General features: G+C 44.6%; 1 protein-coding gene across 2 annotated transcripts in view; it reads left to right on the top strand.

The window, feature by feature from the left end:
• Window positions 1–18,329, top strand: part of GRK3 (G protein-coupled receptor kinase 3) — a 75,357-nt gene that overhangs the window by 27,452 nt on the left and 29,576 nt on the right. For both annotated transcript variants that reach the window (XM_054082455.1, XM_054082456.1), the window contains exons 3-6: window positions 11,131–11,204; window positions 15,926–16,027; window positions 16,642–16,716; window positions 17,562–17,623. In XM_054082455.1, coding sequence (XP_053938430.1) covers window positions 11,131–11,204; window positions 15,926–16,027; window positions 16,642–16,716; window positions 17,562–17,623 — 313 coding nt within the window. The remainder of the gene's footprint in view (window positions 1–11,130; window positions 11,205–15,925; window positions 16,028–16,641; window positions 16,717–17,561; window positions 17,624–18,329) is intronic.

Below are 18,329 nucleotides of genomic sequence, written 5' to 3'. Positions count from 1 at the left end.
AACTTGAGAACACGCTGCTGTTGTGAAATTATTCCAGGTCTTCATGAAATGATCCTTTCGCTCGCCTCTCCCCAAGAAAAAAAAAACACACATGGATCAAAACCCTTTCTAAGAAAAAGAAATGCATCTCCCGGTGTTAAATAATTCATAGCAGTGAGTGGTTTCATAGCTTAGAGCATGTCAGAAGAAATAGTGAGGTTTTCAGTAATCAAGGGCTTGCATTAGGTAATTTTAAGAAGTTGTAAAATGGGAAAATGCTGATCAAGAAAAGAACAGTTTTCTCATCCTTCACAGGGACTGAATATTCTTGTGATGTGGGGAAAGAGCCCATACAGCAAATAACAGTCCTCATGATGTTTTTAAGCTGCTAATACTTGTCAGCTTGGTAATAGCTTGCTAGTAGATGCTCTTGCCACCATGGGAGTTTCTTCTGTTTACAAGTGAAAAAAGAACAAAATATTATTTTTTTGTGTTTCTTGACCAGCTTTAGTGAAGGAATTCAATCCCATTCTTTGCTGTAACTGATTGAAATGAAATGCTTCAATTCTGTAGTTAGTTGTGCTTTAAAAATTAGTGTGTATTTACATATCTTTATTTAGTGATATTGGTCCTCAGTCTCTTAGAGGTACTTTTTTCTTACATACAACCCTTTATTGTCACCTTTGCTATGTTGAATGTCTTTGAATTTTCCATGTACCTATAGATCTCCTTTAGTCCACTGGAATTCTGCACGTTAAGGGAGACTGAAATATGAAAGATATGGAGTAAATGTGGTTCAAATACTGGTTTTCCCCATCCTCTTCTTTTCATGGCTTTAAAAAAAATGACATATTGCACATTCAATATTCAGAGGTACAGTTCGTGGTTCAGTATTCAGAGGTACAGTTCATGAGGGTCTTAAGATGACACCTGGTGGGGAGGATTGAGGCAAAGATCCAGTGGCAGTTGCAGTCGGTGAAGCACAGGCATAACTTTTTCTTTTAATGATTTACAGCTACGTGTTAAAAATAGAGCACATTCTTCTTTTCCTTAGAAATCCTTTTATCATTTGAATTGTGTGCCTCCACTTGACATCTTGACAGCCACAGGTCCTGTCCTTTGAAAGCACTGAACTCCTGGCTGCTGTCAGAGGACGTGGAAGGGTGTTTACCGTGCGCCTTCTCATTTGAAATGCAGACTGTAATCCACCTCGAGTGTTTTCCTCCAGACTCCTCTTCTGGGCTCGAAGCCGAATAATAATGGAACGCTCTCAGTAAGTCAGTACATCAGCTGTTTAAGATCCCCTGCCTCATAAGCCTGTATCGAGGTTTGACACAGAATCGTGTCAAAACCCCTCCCTTATGTCTAAGCTGGAGAGGGGGCAGCAGCTCCTCAGCTCCTTGTGCTGCAGGAGTTCAAGACACGCACAGTTCCAGCATGTGGGAAGAAGGCTGACCGAGTTTTAACAAGTGTTTGTGGTTGCACTGGGTGAAAACCTCATGAAAAATCTGCCTAGAAATAAGGATTTTTCTTTGAAACACTTGAAACCTTTTAGCAAAAGTTTATTTTCATATAATGATTTATAGGCATCATTAAACAAGCTACCTGGCAACTTGCAGACTAATTTGGAGCTCAATTTGATTCAGTTCTAGGGAAATAATTCTGCTCTCCTCTCCATTGTATGCAAGTCCTACCTTGTAAAAGATAATTTGTTCTTTTACCCTGCTTTGTATGCATGGAAATGTTTTAATTTGTTATGATGTGTTATTTTTAATGAAAAGTCAATGTACATTAGGCTCTATTAGGAAAAATAGGTTAAGGACAAATAGCTCATAATTGGAAAGAAAAGCAGTGAAATCTGTGGTGCCTTCTGGGCTGTGAGGATTTTTGTGGCTTTGTACTGAGCCAAAGCTGTGATTCCTACGCAGACGAGTTCTCCCTGGTAGTAGCAAATATCTTTGTTCCCAAACAAGAAAATGTGTGGTTCTCTCAGTTCTGGAGGTTTTAGGTGGTCTTAATTATCCTGTGCTATGGCAACTGAGTGGGTAAACTGTACAGAACACAGTTTGGAACTGACTGGATGTTCTGTAATGACTGCAGGCTCGTTCGAATTGCAGTTTTTGTATGGTTTAGTCACAGACCTCTGCCCCTAAGGTTCTGTGTCTGAGACCTGGATCTGTTATCAGTACCTGTGATGGGCTTGTTGGGTTACTTGAGACCAATAAAATAAGAGATCAGGTGGCACATTGAGTGGGACAGTAGTCTTCCAGCAGAAAAGCTAATCATAGAATCATAGAATAGTTTGGGTTGGAAGGGGCCTTAAAGATTATCTAGTTCCAATCCCCCTGCCATGGGCAGGGACATCCCACTGGCTCAGGCTGCCCAAGGCCCATCCAACCTGGCCTGGAACACCTCCAAGGAAGGGGCAGCCACAACCTCCCTGGGCAACCTGTGCCAGCGTGTCACCACTGTCATGGTGAAGAAATTCGTCCTAATGTCCAGTCTAAATCTGCCCCTCTCCAGTTTATACCCATTCCCCTGATCCTATCCCCACAAGACTTTCTGAATAACCCCTCTCCAGCTTTCCTGTAGCCCTTTCAGGTACTGGAAGGTCGCTCTAAGGTCTCCTCGGAGCCTTCTCTTTTCCAGGCTGAACAACCCCAACTCTCTCAGCCTGTCCTCGTAGGGAAGGTGCTCCAGCCTTCTCATCATCTTTGTAGCCTCCTCTGGACCCATTCCAACAGCTCCATATCCTTCCTATGTTGAGGATTCTAGAACTTGACACAGTATTCCAGATGAGGTCTCACAAGAGTGTGATCCTGTTCGTGATCCTGGCTCCCTGGCACGCAGAGGCTGCGGGATGCACTGGGGAAGAGCTCATGGCTATTACACAGCGAATCTGCACCGTTTCAGTGAGAGGTGACAAAGTCTTTCTGCCCAGTGAGGGCCATTTCTGATGCTTACAATCCCCAATGACTGGGTTTAAATGTACACACACAATAACTTCACTGCGGTGTGTTAGCTGGGTTTTGTCGTTACTGCGTGCTGTCCTGCAGTTTCCTCGGCAGTTCTGCATAGAGGTTTTCCTGGGGCCGAGTAACACCGCACACAGATGTCCTTCTGTTTTCACTTATAGAATCATCGAATGGTTTAAGTTGGAAGGGACCGTAAAGATCATCCAGTTCCAACCCCTCCTGCCATGGCCAGGGACACCTTCTGCTAGACCACACCTCTACTTCTTTATGCTGTTGTCTGAATTCAACCAAATAAAGATCACGTCTTGGAAGGACTTAAGATAGAGTCCTGGAAGTGCTGCAAATGAGGAGAAATCCTTGTGTGGCTCGGTTCGCAGAGCCAGCAGCGCGTGTTGCCGAGCAGACTGGTGTGGGGAAGCTCACACTGAAGCTTTCTCTGCCTGGGAGTCGGAGCCGTCAGCCACAGCCGATGGGAAATGAGCCCGCACTGATTCTGGTGCAGATGTCGCTACTTATTTGTTTTTCATTATTCCGTATTTATACACAGCACGTTTAGTTAGGAGTTGGAAACAGCTTGATATTTTTATTTTCTAATTTGCTATTTTGCCTACTCGAAAGAATCGACATCAGCATTTTGGACCACGTTCAGGTCTGCTGTAAATAGCTGCAGCTTCCTTTCAATCAGTGGCATTGTGAGTACTTAGATCAGGGCTAAACGTCTCTATTTTTAACCCTGCTGTCTTACCTAGTCACTTCTGTTTGCTTTAATAACATTTTTATTTACTCCTGTTAAAAGGGTATTTGAATCAGATACTAATAAAATTTCAATTAGAATGAGGTAAGTAATTTTCTCCAAGGTTTGTTTTATTACAGAGTTTTCCTCATTAACTTTTTTATTATTACTCTGTGCTCTCAGTTAATTGACATTGTTGTGAGGATCAGGATACGGCGTAAGGAATGCAGAGGTGACCTTTAGCCGGTAGCAGGAGACAGAAGGACAGCACTCGCCCTCTGGCTGGCTGGCAGCACGGCTCGAGCTGCAGTGGCGCTGGTGAGCGTTGGCGAAGCCGTCCAGGCTGAGCGTGACTCGACGCCAGCAGAACCTGCTGACGGGGCGATGCGTCCTGTTTTAATAGCACTAATAGCAGGGCAGGAAAATTACAAGTAACTGTGAAATGAGAAGACAAGTTTAATCCCTGCGAGGGGAAAGGGCAGCGTTTCTTTGTTCAAACTGTAAGAGAAAGGTTCTACATTGCAGGTTTTATTTCTTTGCTAAAAAAGACTTTGGTAACAAAGAGGTAGCTTTTAAATATGCCCATCTTGGCACAGCAGTGCCTGGTTCTGTTAGTCTCAAAGTGCTGTGCAATCCCATGCTGGGAGGCCTTTTTGGGAGGGGGGTTTAGATGGAGCCTGGGTGCATACATCCTGCCGGCATCGTCTTGATGCAGAGCGGAGGGTGGCTGTTGGGAGGCACTGGGTTGCATCAAACTGGGGCAACTGAAGAGGGTCATGAAATGGGTCTTGTCTGGTTGGGGACAGCTGTGGGAATGGCTCCTTTACTCAAGCAGGTGCAACTTTCTTACCCACATCCCTTGGTGTTTGGTTGCTCTCTGGATCTCCCCATCCTTACCTGTTCACGAGTGTCTGGTTAAGACTGATTTGCAAACCTCAAGGGCCGTCTTTATTCCTTCTGGAGAGGCGTTTTGTCTTGATAATGGAGTTAGGGCAATTAATGGCATTTGGCAAGCTTAGCTGTATGGGATTGCCCATAGAAAGATAATGGGAAAAGAATAATATCTGGAGACTGGGGAAGCCGAGGCTCTTGCGTGGATGTATTGTTGACATCATTCATCACTTCAGGGTTATCAGAAAAAGCTTTTCAAAACTCTTTTCCCCCCCCTTAACAACTAGTGATCTGGTTGTTGCAGAAATTGCATAGTATAGGAGGAAGAATCTTTAAAGCAAAACCTGTCAGCATCTTTATTTCATAAATAATTGCTGGTTCCTTTTATCTGTTGCTTAACACTATCATTTTTTAAATTCCTGCTTTCTGTTCTTGGTCTTATTTTCCTGTGTGGAGTGAACTGTGCTTATTGTGCTTTTCGTCAGTTCTCCTTGAACTTCTTAAAGCTCCTGTCACTTATTCAGTGCTGTGCCTGTCAATTAGTTTTACCATTATCTAAAAGCTACAGTTCCTGGCTAATAATTTTGCACTCAATCTAAGAACAGCAGTAAAAGCGATTTTCTTTATGCCCAAGTGCAGAAACAGTTGGTACAACAAGAGGTGAGAACAGAAATGCTTTCAGCATGGAGAATGTGGAAGTCTACTTGCATTTGTTTGAATTCAGGGCAGTTGAAAGATTTAAAGATTCAAGATTTTTGCCCAGAGCAGTGGTGGCTGCCCCATCCCTGAAGGTGTCCAAGGCCAGGCCGGATGAAGCTTTGAGCAGCCTGATTCAGTGGGAGATGTCCCTGCCCATGGCAGGGGGTTTGGAACTGGATGAGCTTTAAGGTCCCTTCCAACCCAAACCATTCCAGGATTCAAGCGTGCTGATACCTGGGGATGTGGGTTACGTGGTCAGACAAGCTGCAAGTGCAAGGGAGGAGTGTGTTTGCGTTTGTGCTGTAGAGTTAACACTTTAAAGCCAATCATTCAAAAAAAAAAAACGGGTAAAAGAGGTAGAATAGGACTTCTTAAATGAGGAAGTTTGAATTTTTTTTATACTTAGGAGTTTTAGCTCCTTTCGACCAATGCTCTCAACTGGGTAGTGGAGATTCTGATTCTGTTTTCCTTCGTTGTAAACCTTCAGCGGAGTAGTTACAAGTCACTAAAACCAGCTGTCATTGCTTGGCAATCTAGTTTTGTTTCTTGGTTTCCCTGAAGATTTTTCCATAACATCTCTGTCCTCCGAACCTCTTGCAGTCCCCAGATCCTTCTTCATTGCTCATCCTTTAACATCAGCCTCAGATCAATCATCCTTGGAAATAAAGTTTTCCTGCAGATCTCCCGTCTTCCTGGCACCGTGGCAGCGATTCCCCTCCTCCAGCTGCTTCCCAGCACGGCCGTGGGATGCAGCTGCTCCTCAGCCAGCGACATGGAACCTGCGCAAAAGAGCAGCTCTCAGTCCAGACAGGGCCAGGAGGGCTGCATCGCGCTGCCTCTGTTTTGCTGTCTGGCATCGCTCTCAATTTGGCAAAGAAAATGCCTGACTTGACACCCTATCCCCCTGTTTGCTTCAGATACTGATTGCAAGATTATCAATTAATTAACAAGAACTCCTTCACTCAGCTTCCACTTATCCAGATGCAACAAATGTAGTGCTGGACACCGTCAAATTTTCCCTGATGCCTGTGTTTCTCATAGTTTGAAGAGCAGCACTCAGGGTTGCCTGATGCAAGCCGAGCATTAGGATGTATCAAAACTCCGGAAGAACCTGATTCCCATCAGTCAGACGTGGAATGTCGTCATGGGAAAGAAGGTCGTTTCCCCAGCGCAGGGAAAGGGCTGCTGTAACACCTGGACCCCTTTGCCCAAGGCTGCTGGCATGGCTCCCATATGGGATGAGTGGTTGCTTTCATTGCAGGAGGGGTAATGAGTTCTGCAGCTGGCTGTCTAGGTCCATTCTCAAGTGTTATCCCAGTGCTGGAGCCACCACACAGGATTTCAGTGATTGGTGCAGGCATCGTCACATCGTCATTAGAAATAAGTTCTCAGAGGTGTTCAGAATCCGTAGGTTCCAGTTGTAAGAATTGATTGAGAGCAGCCCTGAAGAGAAGGATGTGGGTGCATTGGTGGATGAGGAGCTCAATGTGAGGTGGCAATGTGCGCTCACAGCCCAGAAACCAACTGTGTCCTGGGCTGCATCCAAAGCAGTGGGACCAGCAGGGCGAGGGAGCAGATTCTGCCCCTCTGCTCCACTCTTAGACCCCATCTGTGTCCAGTTCTGGAATCCTCGGCACAGGAAGGACATGGAGCTGTTGGAGCAAGTCCAGAAGAGAGCTATGAAGGTGATCTGAGGGCTGGAGCACCTTCCCTATGAAGACAGGCTGAGAAAGTTGGAGTTGTTCAGCCTGGAGAAGAGAAGGCTCCAGGGAGACCTTAGAGCAGCTTCCAGTACTGAAAGGGGCTCCAGGAAAGCTGGGGAGGGGCTCTTGATCAGGGAGGGCAGGGAGAGGACGAGAGGGAATGATTTTCAGCTGAAAGAGGGCAGATTTAGATGAGACATTAGGAAGAAATGTTTTGCTGTGAGGGTGGGGAGGCCCTGGCCCAGGTTGCCCAGAGCAGTGGTGGCTGCCCCATCCCTGGAGGGGTTCCAGGCCAGGTTGGATGGGCCTTGGAGCCCCTGATCCGGTGGGAGGTGTCCCTGCCCATGGCAGGGGGTGGGACTGGATGGGCTTTGAGGTCCCTTCCAACCCAACCCACCCTGTGATTCTGTGAAATAACCTGGTGCTTATTTGCAAAGCAGCACGTGTCTGACTTTCTAAACTGGAAAGCTTATGGAACAGAATCCCTCTCATGGTTGGGTTCTAGCATATCTTTTAAAAAAAATAATACTCAAAACCTTTCCGTTGAGGGAAGTCAGTCTGTGTGCAATCCCAGGTTTTTTGATGGCGGTATGAGCTGCAGGTACGTATTCAGCATCTCTTGATCTATGGACATAAATCAATGGTATAAATGGTATCAAACAGTGTTTCTGAATAGGGAAGGTATTTTTTGTTAAAGACAGTGGTGAATAGCTGCTGAAAGCCAATGCACTAATTTATGTGTTAAACACTCCCCGAGTGCTAGAATAATATTCTTCTTGAACGCTACTGACCTTTTCAAGTGGTTATTTTTTCCCCTCTTGCAACTTGTAAAAATTACAATAAAAAAAGCACTTAACCATTTTTCTGGTTATGAGGTAGTTTCCCTGTGACCTCTTGCTGTAACAGACACAGCTATGTCCAGGGCAAGGAGCGGGATCCGTCTGTGCGGGATGTCCACCCATCAGAGCTGAGGACCACATTGTCTCCTGCTGCTTGTCAGGGTGCTGGGAGAACCACCCTGCATTGGGCTTACATGTCTCTTGGATGTCCTCCTAGTGAATAATTCAGGATTGGTAACTTCATTGAGATGTTTCATGCTATAGTTTGTTTTACTGAAGCATTTTTTAATGGTTGTTTTTTTATCATACGTTTTAAGATGCTTCTGTTAGAATTCTGCTCATCCTCACTGGAATCTAATAGCGCTTTCTCAGTATTAATTCATACGGCTGTAACTTAGTACGACTGTAACTTAGTATGACTGTATTAATCATAGAATCATGGAATGGTTTGGGTTGGAAGGGACCTCAAAGCCCATCCAGTTCCACCCCCTGCCATGGGCAGGAACACCTCCCACTGGATCAGGGGCTCCAAGCCCCATCCAACCTGACCTTGAACCCCTCCAGGGATGGGGCAGCCACCACTGCTCTGGGCAACCTGGGCCAGGGCCTCCCCATCCTCACAGCAAAACATTTGTTCTGACTATCTAATCTATACCTGCTCTCTTTGAGCTTAAAACCATTCCTCCTTGCCCTCTCCCTGCCCTCCCTGATGAAGAGCCCCTCCCCAGCTTTCCTGGAGTCCCTTTCAGTACTGGAAGCTGCTCTAAGGTCTCCCTGGAGCCTTCTCTTCTCCAGGCTGAGCAACCCAACTCTTTCAGCCTTAATACAGAGCAAAGCGATTTCCATACCAAAGATGGTGTTTTCTGTCTGCCTGCACTCACTTGAGCCTTCTTGGCCCATTTCTGATGTCTATACTTGTGTATAAGCAGTACTGGAAGGCTGCTATGAGGTCTCCCTGGAGAGATCGGATCATCTATAGAAGTTTCTAACTCCTTGGTTTGGATATCTCTCACTTTTTTGCAGAGCCCTGTGGTTTAAACCAGAGGCTTGGGGAGAAGCAGGCTGGGTAAGGCAGGCAGCAGAAGCCGGCTATTGTTCCTTGTCCTCCAGCCTTCCGAGCCTTTTCTTTCTCTACAATAATTAAATTAAAAAGTTTGGAAAATATTAACCAGGGCTGAAATGTTTGGCATGGCATTGTTGCAAATTTGTGTTGGGATATTTTCACACTCCTCCCACAGTTGTCTTTGTGGGCTGTTTTTTTTTTTTGTTGTTTGTGGGTTTTGTTGGTGAACAGCCAGGAGCTGGGACCACGCCAGGGATTTTTCTTTCACTGCATTCATCGCTGTTTGTGCCACTCTTTAGTCTCTTAATTACACGGCTGTAATCGTCTTTGGTTCATTGTCCAAATAAAAGTTCAGTCAATTCAGCATTATTTTGCTCGCTGCTGCTGCTGTTTCCATCCCAGGGATTGTAGGGGCTGCTCGTAGGCTGCGCCCTGGTCTCCCCTGCAAGAAGGAAAGGCAACTTATTGAGAGCATTTCCAGTAAAATAGGAACTAAGAGAAGCCCTTATAAAAAGAGACGGAAAAAAAAGCACTCTAATTGCAAATTGCTTTTAAGGAATAGAAAACTTGGGGTTGGTTTGTTTGTTTGCTTTCAGAAAAAGCGCAGTTGTTTAGAAAATGTTTCATGAATGATTCTTTTTGTTGACAATAATTAGAAAGTTTGGAGAATCTCGTAATTAGATTTCGCCCTTATTGCAGGAACCAAACCCAGTTTGTATAATCTTTGAAATCTCATTGTAATCAGCTGAATAAGTAAAGTGAAATATAGGAATTGTTTGGTTATAATCCCTTTTCTGTGACTGGGACCAAATAAACCCAGGGGATCCCAGGTAAACAAGCGCTTCCAATAGGAAAAGTAACTTGGGATCTAGATATAGCTAGAGGGGCTACCAAGAAGCTGATTAATATCATTATACATAAATTAAAGGTTTTCTTTGTCTAATTAGCCTTGCTTTGTCCCTCTATGACTGATGGTTTCACTTCTGGGCAGCTGGTGGTTTTCTTTCTTATTTAGTTCTTTGATAAAATGAGGTGATAGCGAGTTGAAAGGACGTGATGTTCATAACTGACAGTTCAGTGCTTCCCTGAACACAAGACAGTGAAGTTGGTATGGGGTATGTGGAGTGGATTTGCAGCTTTGTAAAGAGGCTCTGGAAAACATGAGACGGTGTGGAGGGTCCCTTTATTTCTTTGTTGAGCATACAGTGATGTCCTCCTGTTTGGGTTGTAGAATTTTGTTGTAAGTTCAAATTACAATTGCAGTTTAATTAAAAAAAATAAGTTTCTTGTAAAAAATGTATTTATGTTTTAAGTTAAAAAGGGGTGTTTTATATCTGGATGCGCTGCACTGTTGGCAAAGGAGCAGAGCGAGGAAGCAGGATGGAGCGGTTCTCAGCCAGCGCCAGCCCTCGTGTTTGCTGCTCTGCCTTCTCTCGCTTGTATTGTTGGTTTAGTTTATGCTTTTGTGGTCTTACCTCCAATAATGGGTGCACAGTGATTCTAAAGAAGGGAAGATATTGCCTGCTGCAGTGAACTGTGAGCTCATTCGTTTACAGCTCCAAGGGTCTTGCAGATATCTCAGAGCGGCACCAAGAGGCACCGGGAAAGGGCAGGAGGTACCAACTCAGGTGGATGTAAAGACAGCACTTCCATGAAATGAAGCCCTTCTGTGAGATGAAGCTTGGAACAGAGCATTAAAATGCTTATAATGGAAAATACTCATCAGCAGGCTGCAGAAGTCATGTTTTCAATTACTTGCAAAGGAGTGATAAAGATCGCGATGTAGTTTATTGTGCTGTAAACCCTATTAGAGGTGACATTAACCAGTAACTCCAGAATTGGAATGCAGAAGAGGTTGGATTTTTTATCAATAAAAAGTAGGTAAATCTGTTTCAAAAAAACCAAAACATGAATAGCAGCCAGTTTTTACTCTGAAAAAAAAAAAACCAAATGTGCTCCGTGAAGAGGAATGAGATATTTCAGTGCATTGTGAAAACATCTCATGAAACTCCCAGCAGTCAGAAATTGGAATATGCTTCACATACCTATGGGAGGTGAGAGAGGTTTATGATGCTGTTCTGTTCAAAACAGAGCTGCTTGATAATCTGTATTGCTAAGCCCTGGCAATCGGGGGTACTTAGATAGGTATGCGATCCATGATGTTACCAGGGTGGGTTTGTATCCCTTCTTATAAGTTAAATGATACATTTTATCTGTGATTTTATATTTTTTACTCTTTTCTTTCCAGGATTTCTGCTTTTTAAAGACTATTGCATGAATGAGATCGATGAAGCTGTCCCTCAACTCAAGTTTTACGAAGAGGTAAGTGGCCGCTGATTGAGTTTGGGGTCTGTGCTGCAGGGGTTGAAGCTGAGGAGGGCTTTGCCTTCTCTGACATAGTTTTATCTGTAGAAAAGACAACAGAGTTCAGCTGTCCGCAGCATTGCATGGGGGATGTAAGGACAGCTGAGCCTGGCGCTGGCTTTGAGGTTTCTCAGGAGTCCCAGCGATGGGGATGCAGAAAAGCCCTGCCAAGCGCTGCAGATGGGTAAGAGGATCCTGCAGAGCGTGACAGGGGAGATGGCTTTAGATCGATAAGGTCAGTTGTTCTCCATTATCATGAGATAATCAACAAAGAAACAAACAGGCGTGGTGCCTGAGGCAGGCACGCATCCCGAGGGATTAATATTTCTGAAGAGCACGAGTGGAGCGTGCCGTGTCCTTCCCCAGCCTTCCCTCGATGAGAGGGCCCCGGCAGCGCTCCTGCAAGGGCTGCTCCGGAAACCTGATGAGTCTCATCGCTCCATTCATTCCTTGTTATTTTTGTGACATTCTAAATATAAAACTGCGGTTAATCCTGTCGTAGGTGCTGGCTTCGGTTAAAACAGGCACACGTGCTTTGCGAATTCTGCCTGTATTGCTCAATATTAATTAGAAATGCTACCCGAGATAACCTCTTGTCTGGATTACTCGGAAGCTGCTGATATAAAATGTTTTTTTGCTTGTGGGCTAACAGCAAAAAATAGGCTGAACCGGTTATCAGTTCGGAGATAAAGACTCAGCAATACACAGTTTCCCCACTCAAATTAGGTACTCGCTGTCAATAAAAAATCTTTTTTCTATCGTTTTCATCTTTTTATGCACAGAAGATACCGCTCTCATAAGTAATCAAAAAAGGCGTGTTGTAAAAGATTGTTTAGTGAGATATTTTTGGCTGCCTCTTTATCTCTGAAGCAATTTGAAATTGTATTTTTAGGTTATTAGCAAAGTGTTGCCTAAAAAGAATTTCAATGCTTTGTCATGTACTTTTCGAAAGATCCCATTAAAGATATTTAAAGGGAGGTTCATTGCGTTTTCTTCTGTGACAGCCGATTCAGAAGCTTGTCTTTTTTTCATACATTTGATGTGCTGACTGCATTTATTACATGTAGGATAATTCGAGTACATTGCTACGTTAAAAACTGCTTCATGTAGAAGGGCTCCTTACTCCAGGGATTTCATGTTACTGCAGTTTAAGTCACAATCAAGCATTTACTGACTGAGTGATTCATCCAGATCGGTTTCAATTAAAAGAAAGAGAGGGGGGAAAAAAGAAGAAAAAGTGCTTCTAGGTGCTTAAAAACTGATGTGTTCTGATTTCAGTTTTTGAAAGATGCCTTGTCAGACACTTTCGTTGAGGTGAGCTGGAGTTTGCCAGGGAAGGGTTGAAATGCAAGCTGACATGGTGCGTTCTCTGTGGGACAGGAGCAATACTGAGGGAGACAGGTGACAAGTATAAGTGGTGACACTCCCAGCTCTGCCTGTCGCCGTGTCTTTTTTGGCACGGTGCAGTAATGTTCTGTGTAATGAACTCGTAAAAGTAGTTTGTGATATGTCAGGGACACATGTTAAATGTGATCCCAGCAGTAGTCTCTTCACATCACCTGTGTGAGGAGAGGCATCTGGCAGCGCGTTCAGGAGGACGTTCTCCCAGCTGAGTTGCCGGGGAATATGTGACTTTGTCACCTGCTGTCCCCTTCTCCAAACCTTTACAAATAGAATTGGGCCGAGGCCAATGGGATGAGGTTGAACAAGGCCAAGTGCCAAGTCCTGTACTTGGGACACAACAACCCTGTGAGGCGCTCCAGGCTTGGGGAAGAGCAGCTGGAAAGCTGCCTGGCAGAGAAGGACCTGAGGGTGCTGGTCAACAGCAGCTGAACATGAGCCAGCAGTGGCCCAGGTGGTCAAGAAGGCCAACAGCATCCTGGGTTGCATCAGAAGCAGCATGACCAGCAGAACCGGGGAGATGGTTGTGCCTCTGTACTCGGTGCTAGTGAGGCCACACCTTGAATACTGAGTTCAGTTTTGTGTCCCTAAGTACAAGAAGGACATTGAAGGGTTGGAGCGTGTCCGGAGAAGGGAGCGGAGCTGGGAAAGGTTCTAGAGCACGAGTCTCATGAGGAGTGGCTGAGGGACCTGGGATTGTTTAAGCCTGGAGAAGAGGAGGCTGAGGGGAGACCTCATCGCTGTCTGCAGCTCTTGGAAAGGAGGTTGTGGTGAGGTGGGTGCTGGTCTCTTCTCCCAAGTAACAAGTGATAGGATGAGAGGAAATGACCTCAAGTTGCACCAGGGGAGGCTTAGGTTGGATAATAGGACAAATGTCTTACCTGAAAGAGTGGTGAAACATTGGAAGGGGCTGCCCAGGGCAGCGGGAGAGTCTTCTTTTCTAGAGGGGTTAAAAAAAACTGTGTAGATATGGCACTTTGGGACATGGTTTAGCAGGCACAGTGGGGTTGATGGTTGGCGTTGATGATCTTAGAAGTCTTTTCCATCCTTAATTATTCTGTAATTCTTTAAAGCAAAGGGATTTGGGTTGCAAAGCCCACTGTAAGTGCAGATGGGAGAGATGCTGTCCTGGTGCCAGCAGGGCAGAAGAGGCTGTTTTGAGAGCCCCTTCTGCTTTGGGTGCAGGTAGGTGCTTTAGTGAAACAGATATTGAAGAGTAGGAGTTTATGTTCAAGTAAGATAATGTGATACGCATTAGGCTTTCTCCTGTGCTTCTAATTATTTTGCAGCATTGCATTAATTAAAAAATGTTTCTTTCACAAAGATGTTTTGAATCATTTTAATTATAAATCGGTACCAAGGGGGAAGTAGTCACAGATGGCAAATCGTGGTGGAACTGTTGCCTTATCGTAGTCAGCAAACAAGAGGATTACAGCTAGAAAAATAGTGAGTTTAATTACAGTTTTCTACCTTCCAGGATAGATTGACCTGGGTTTGGCACGTGGAGACCTGTTCAAGAGCTGTGATGTACAGCTCATCCCGTAAAAGGAGCAGCCTCTGAATGAAAGGGAAGAAAAGTATATTGTGACATAGCATACTGTGACATAAAGATGTCTTTAAAAGTCTTTTCTTTTAAAAGTCCTGAAAAATGTACTTTCTGTCAACCCTGGTGCTGCTCTGGCTGTTAAAACGTGGCTGGCAGGAGCAGCGGAGCAGTACTTCTTCTGCCTGGAGGGCCAGCCAGGATGTTCTTACTGCCTTGAAGGAGATGCTCTGATACATGGTTTGTGTAGGGTTTAGTCTGTGGGCTGACAGTACAGATGGCTCTGGTATGGCCTGTTCCTTCTCAGACAGGCAATGAATGAAATTCAGCTGGGCTTTAACTCTGCTCTGGTTTTTTTGAGTCAGTGTAGGCATCCAGAGCAAGTCCGCACGCTGACGTTCAAATGGATGCTGGGACCTCACAGGCTGATGCTAGGAGGGTCCAGCAATGAGAGCTGAGAGTTTTCTCTAAATGTCTTGTATGGTTTTTTTCATTCTGTCGGTTCTGGAAGAACTCCTACCTACAGGAAGGCCGGGGAGGGGCTCTTGATCAGGGAGTGCAGGGATAGGATGAGGGGGAATGCTTTCCAGCTGCAAGAGGGCAGATTTAGATGAGACCTTAGGAAGAACTGTTCTCCTGTGAGGGTGGGGATGCCCTGGCCCAGGTTGCCCAGAGCAGTGGTGGCTGCCCCATCCCTGGAGGGGTTCAAGGCCGGGTTGGATGGGGCTTGGAGCCCCTGATCCAGTGGGAGGCGTCTCTGCCCATGGCAGGGGGTGGAACTGGCTGGGCTTTGAGGTACCTTCCCACCCAAACCATTCTATGATTCTGTGAACTCTTGCCCTAAATATGATCCAAAGGACCCTTGGACTTGGTGAGATTTTTTTTTTTAAACTGATTTTCTGGTTTTGTTCTGTGAATTACCCTGGTGTGATTGCTGTTGCTTCACCTGGAACACACTGACCTCCTATGTCACACTTGAAGAAACTCAGTATATTTTGTGAAACTGTCTTTCTAGCCGTCTTTAGGGTTCACATTCAGTGTGTGGCTGAGCTGGGTGAACACTTTGAAACGTGCTTTGCATTCTTGCTTGGACATCTGTCCTTAGCGTGCAGTAATTGCCCTGGAGTGGGATGCTTCGGCTCTGCGGTAGCAGCCAAGGGCTGTCCCCTTGCGGTGGTTGGGCTGCCTGGATAATATCTCAACCCCTCTGCTAGCCCTGGGAGCTTGGAAAAGGGCACAGTGTGATGTGCGTGTGTAGTACAGTGCATCGAGTGAAATAATCTGAGAAGAGGGTCACTGCTCTTGAGTGTTAGAGGAGCGGGGTCAGCGCTCACCATCCGTGAGCAGAGCACAGGGGAAGAAAACCTTCGGCAACGTTGCTGTGCACGTTCGCTCGTCTTGCTCTCGCTCAGTTTGCTTCTGACTTCCCTGCACAGGTTTGTGCTCTGGCAAAGGGTAGGTGGAAGGAAACAGGCTGCTCAGTCCCTTTCTGATTTAAGAAAACAAAGCTTTGTAGCAATTTTATGCAAACTGGTTTCCTTGCATAAAAATCCTAGGATAGGAGGGAAGTCATAGATCAACCATAATGATGGTATTGCAGATGTTTTTCCTTTAAGTCTTAATTAAGTAAAGAATAAGGTAAAATAAAACTTCCTCCAAAGTCCTATTTTTACCATATCAATGGAAATTCATTGGGAGTGTGCACATCCAATGGATCCTTCTCTTTTTATTGCAGATAAAAGAATATGAGAAACTGGATTCCGAGGATGAGCGTCTAACCCGAAGTCGGCAGATTTATGACACGTACATCATGAAGGAGCTTCTGTCCTGTTCCCATGTGTGTATTGTTACAGTTTTCCACTGCTCTTGACCTTACTTGACACGATGATAATTCTAAATAACTGCTGTGTCATTCAGAGAACAATTAAGACTTCTTGATGACAATGCATGTTTCCCCCACCTGAGGGTTTGGCTTATTGATCTGTACTGAGCAGCTTCATTTAGTCTTCTTCTAAAGGAAAATTTCCAGTGTGTTTTACCTCGGCAGTAGGGTTCTTTAGGTTCTTTGGATGAAGGGTTTAAGCAGGTTTTTGTCAAGCGTGCATTCTCAGCTCTGTAGCGGTAGAAAGTCCCTGTCGTTTTCTGTCCCTGGACCTGACCGTGTGTGCGGGATTTGTCATGAATTCACTAAAGGAGCATTTTCTAACCCTTTTATCTTCACCTTTCTCCTCCTCACCTTCCCCTCTCCCACTTTCCTGCTTTAGGTTATCTGTTTTACTGTATCATCCTGCATGTTTCACAAGAATGTACTTTAATGTATTTAATATATTGCATTTATGCTGACGTGTGTGCATTTTTTAGATGGTTAAAACTTTAACAACAGTACTGTGCACCTTAATGAAACTTCTTACATTTCAACTGTTTGAAATCATTATTTTTCTTTTTCCAAAGCCTTTCTCCAAACAAGCTGTAGATCATGTACAAACGCATTTAGTCAAGAAACAAGTGCCAGCCAGCCTTTTTCAGGTGAGTTTAGACAGTTCAGAGTTTTCTTCACTTTTTTGACAGTAAGTGACTTTGTACCTGTTATTTAAGGAGACTGAATAAAATGGTACTGGGACTTAGGCTTTGCTAACAGTGATATTAGAATGCTTTTCTAAGTCAAATAAAAATTACAAATTAATCATAGAATGGTTTGGGTCAGGAGGGACCTCAAAGCCCACCCACTTCCACGCCGCTGCCATGGGCAGGGACACCTCCCACTGGATCAGGTTGCTCAAAGCTTCAACGTTTCTGAATGTATTTTTATATAGTGCAAAAATATGCAGATTGTGAGCAAGTTTTCATATTGCAATTGGATGAACTGACAAATTGGTAACTCCATTGCTTCGGTTATATCTCACTGCTAATTGAGTTGGGAGATCACTGCCTGCCTTCACCCATTGAGAGGTAGCATTTCTCTCTAGAAAGAGTCTCACTGGTTAAATTAAGATGCTGGTTCCTTACTAAGGACAGAGAAGAGAGAAGCGTCAAAAGGATGGAGTGACTGCGTGTTGTGTTTAAATATATTTGGAAAAAGTAGTGTACTGTTGTTGTTTGTCAGACGTGTCCTCAGGCAGGTGCTGTGGTTTGGTACAGCCCTCAAGGCAAACATTTAAGCTTTTCTAGCTCATGACAATATTTTGTGTTTGGCTTCAGGGCACCTGCTCAGATTCTGAAGGCTGAGGGAAGCTGAAATGCTTCATGGAGCTTTTAAAGAGAATGCTTTGCTGTGGTTATGTAGGGCCAGCGTGAGATATCTGTGATGGGTGGTATTGCATGATCAGTTTGTTGTACGCTTAAATACTGATTGTGTTTTTTCACCCTTTTAGCCATATATAGAAGAAATTTGCGATAGTCTCCGAGGAAAAATATTTCAGAAATTTATGGAAAGGTATGAGCATGACATTGTCTGGACTTTCTACCTGATGGAGCAGGAGGCCAGGTCCCTCAAGTACTGCTGTAAAATAAGGCTAAAAATGTTGAATAAACTTCATTTAATTTAATTATCAGCAAATGAGTAGCTGTGTTGTGTATCATAATTAATGTCAAGATGGAAAGGTTGTTAAGATGATAGATTTTGTTATTGCTTTATATAGCACTGTTAGTAGATTGCAGTTTGATTTCAGAGGTTTAAGAAAGCAGAACTATGTTCTTAGAATCATAGAATTGTTTGAGTTAGAAGGGACCTTAAAGCCCATCCAGTCCCACCCCCTGCCATGGACAAGGACACCTCCCACTGGATCAAGGGCTCCAAGCCCCATCCAACCTGGCCTTGAACCCCTCCAGGGATGTTGCATCCACTGCTTCCCTGGACGTGACTGAAAGATGCAGTTGTTCTGATTTGTATGTGGACACCTTGCAATTAGGCAGGGAAGGTCTGGTAGAGTGTACGAGGCAGAGAAATGGTTCAACTGAGCAGCCCTCTTACCCTTAATGGAGCTGCTCTTCCAGGCAGGGGCTGCGAAGCACAGCTCTCATCCAAAAGCAGCCAAATCTACTGAATAACCAGTATCGTGATGTGCTGCAGCCAAATTGAGATAATTGTAGAAACGCTTCCATCGACCTATTATTTCTTACTCTGAACACAAATACTTAAT

This window comes from Cuculus canorus, chromosome 17 (assembly GCF_017976375.1).
Source record: "Cuculus canorus isolate bCucCan1 chromosome 17, bCucCan1.pri, whole genome shotgun sequence".
In the NCBI taxonomy this organism is placed as follows: domain Eukaryota; kingdom Metazoa; phylum Chordata; class Aves; order Cuculiformes; family Cuculidae; genus Cuculus; species Cuculus canorus.
The sequence above is the reverse complement of the archived record's forward strand: the minus strand, read 5'-3'. Positions and strand labels throughout refer to the sequence as shown.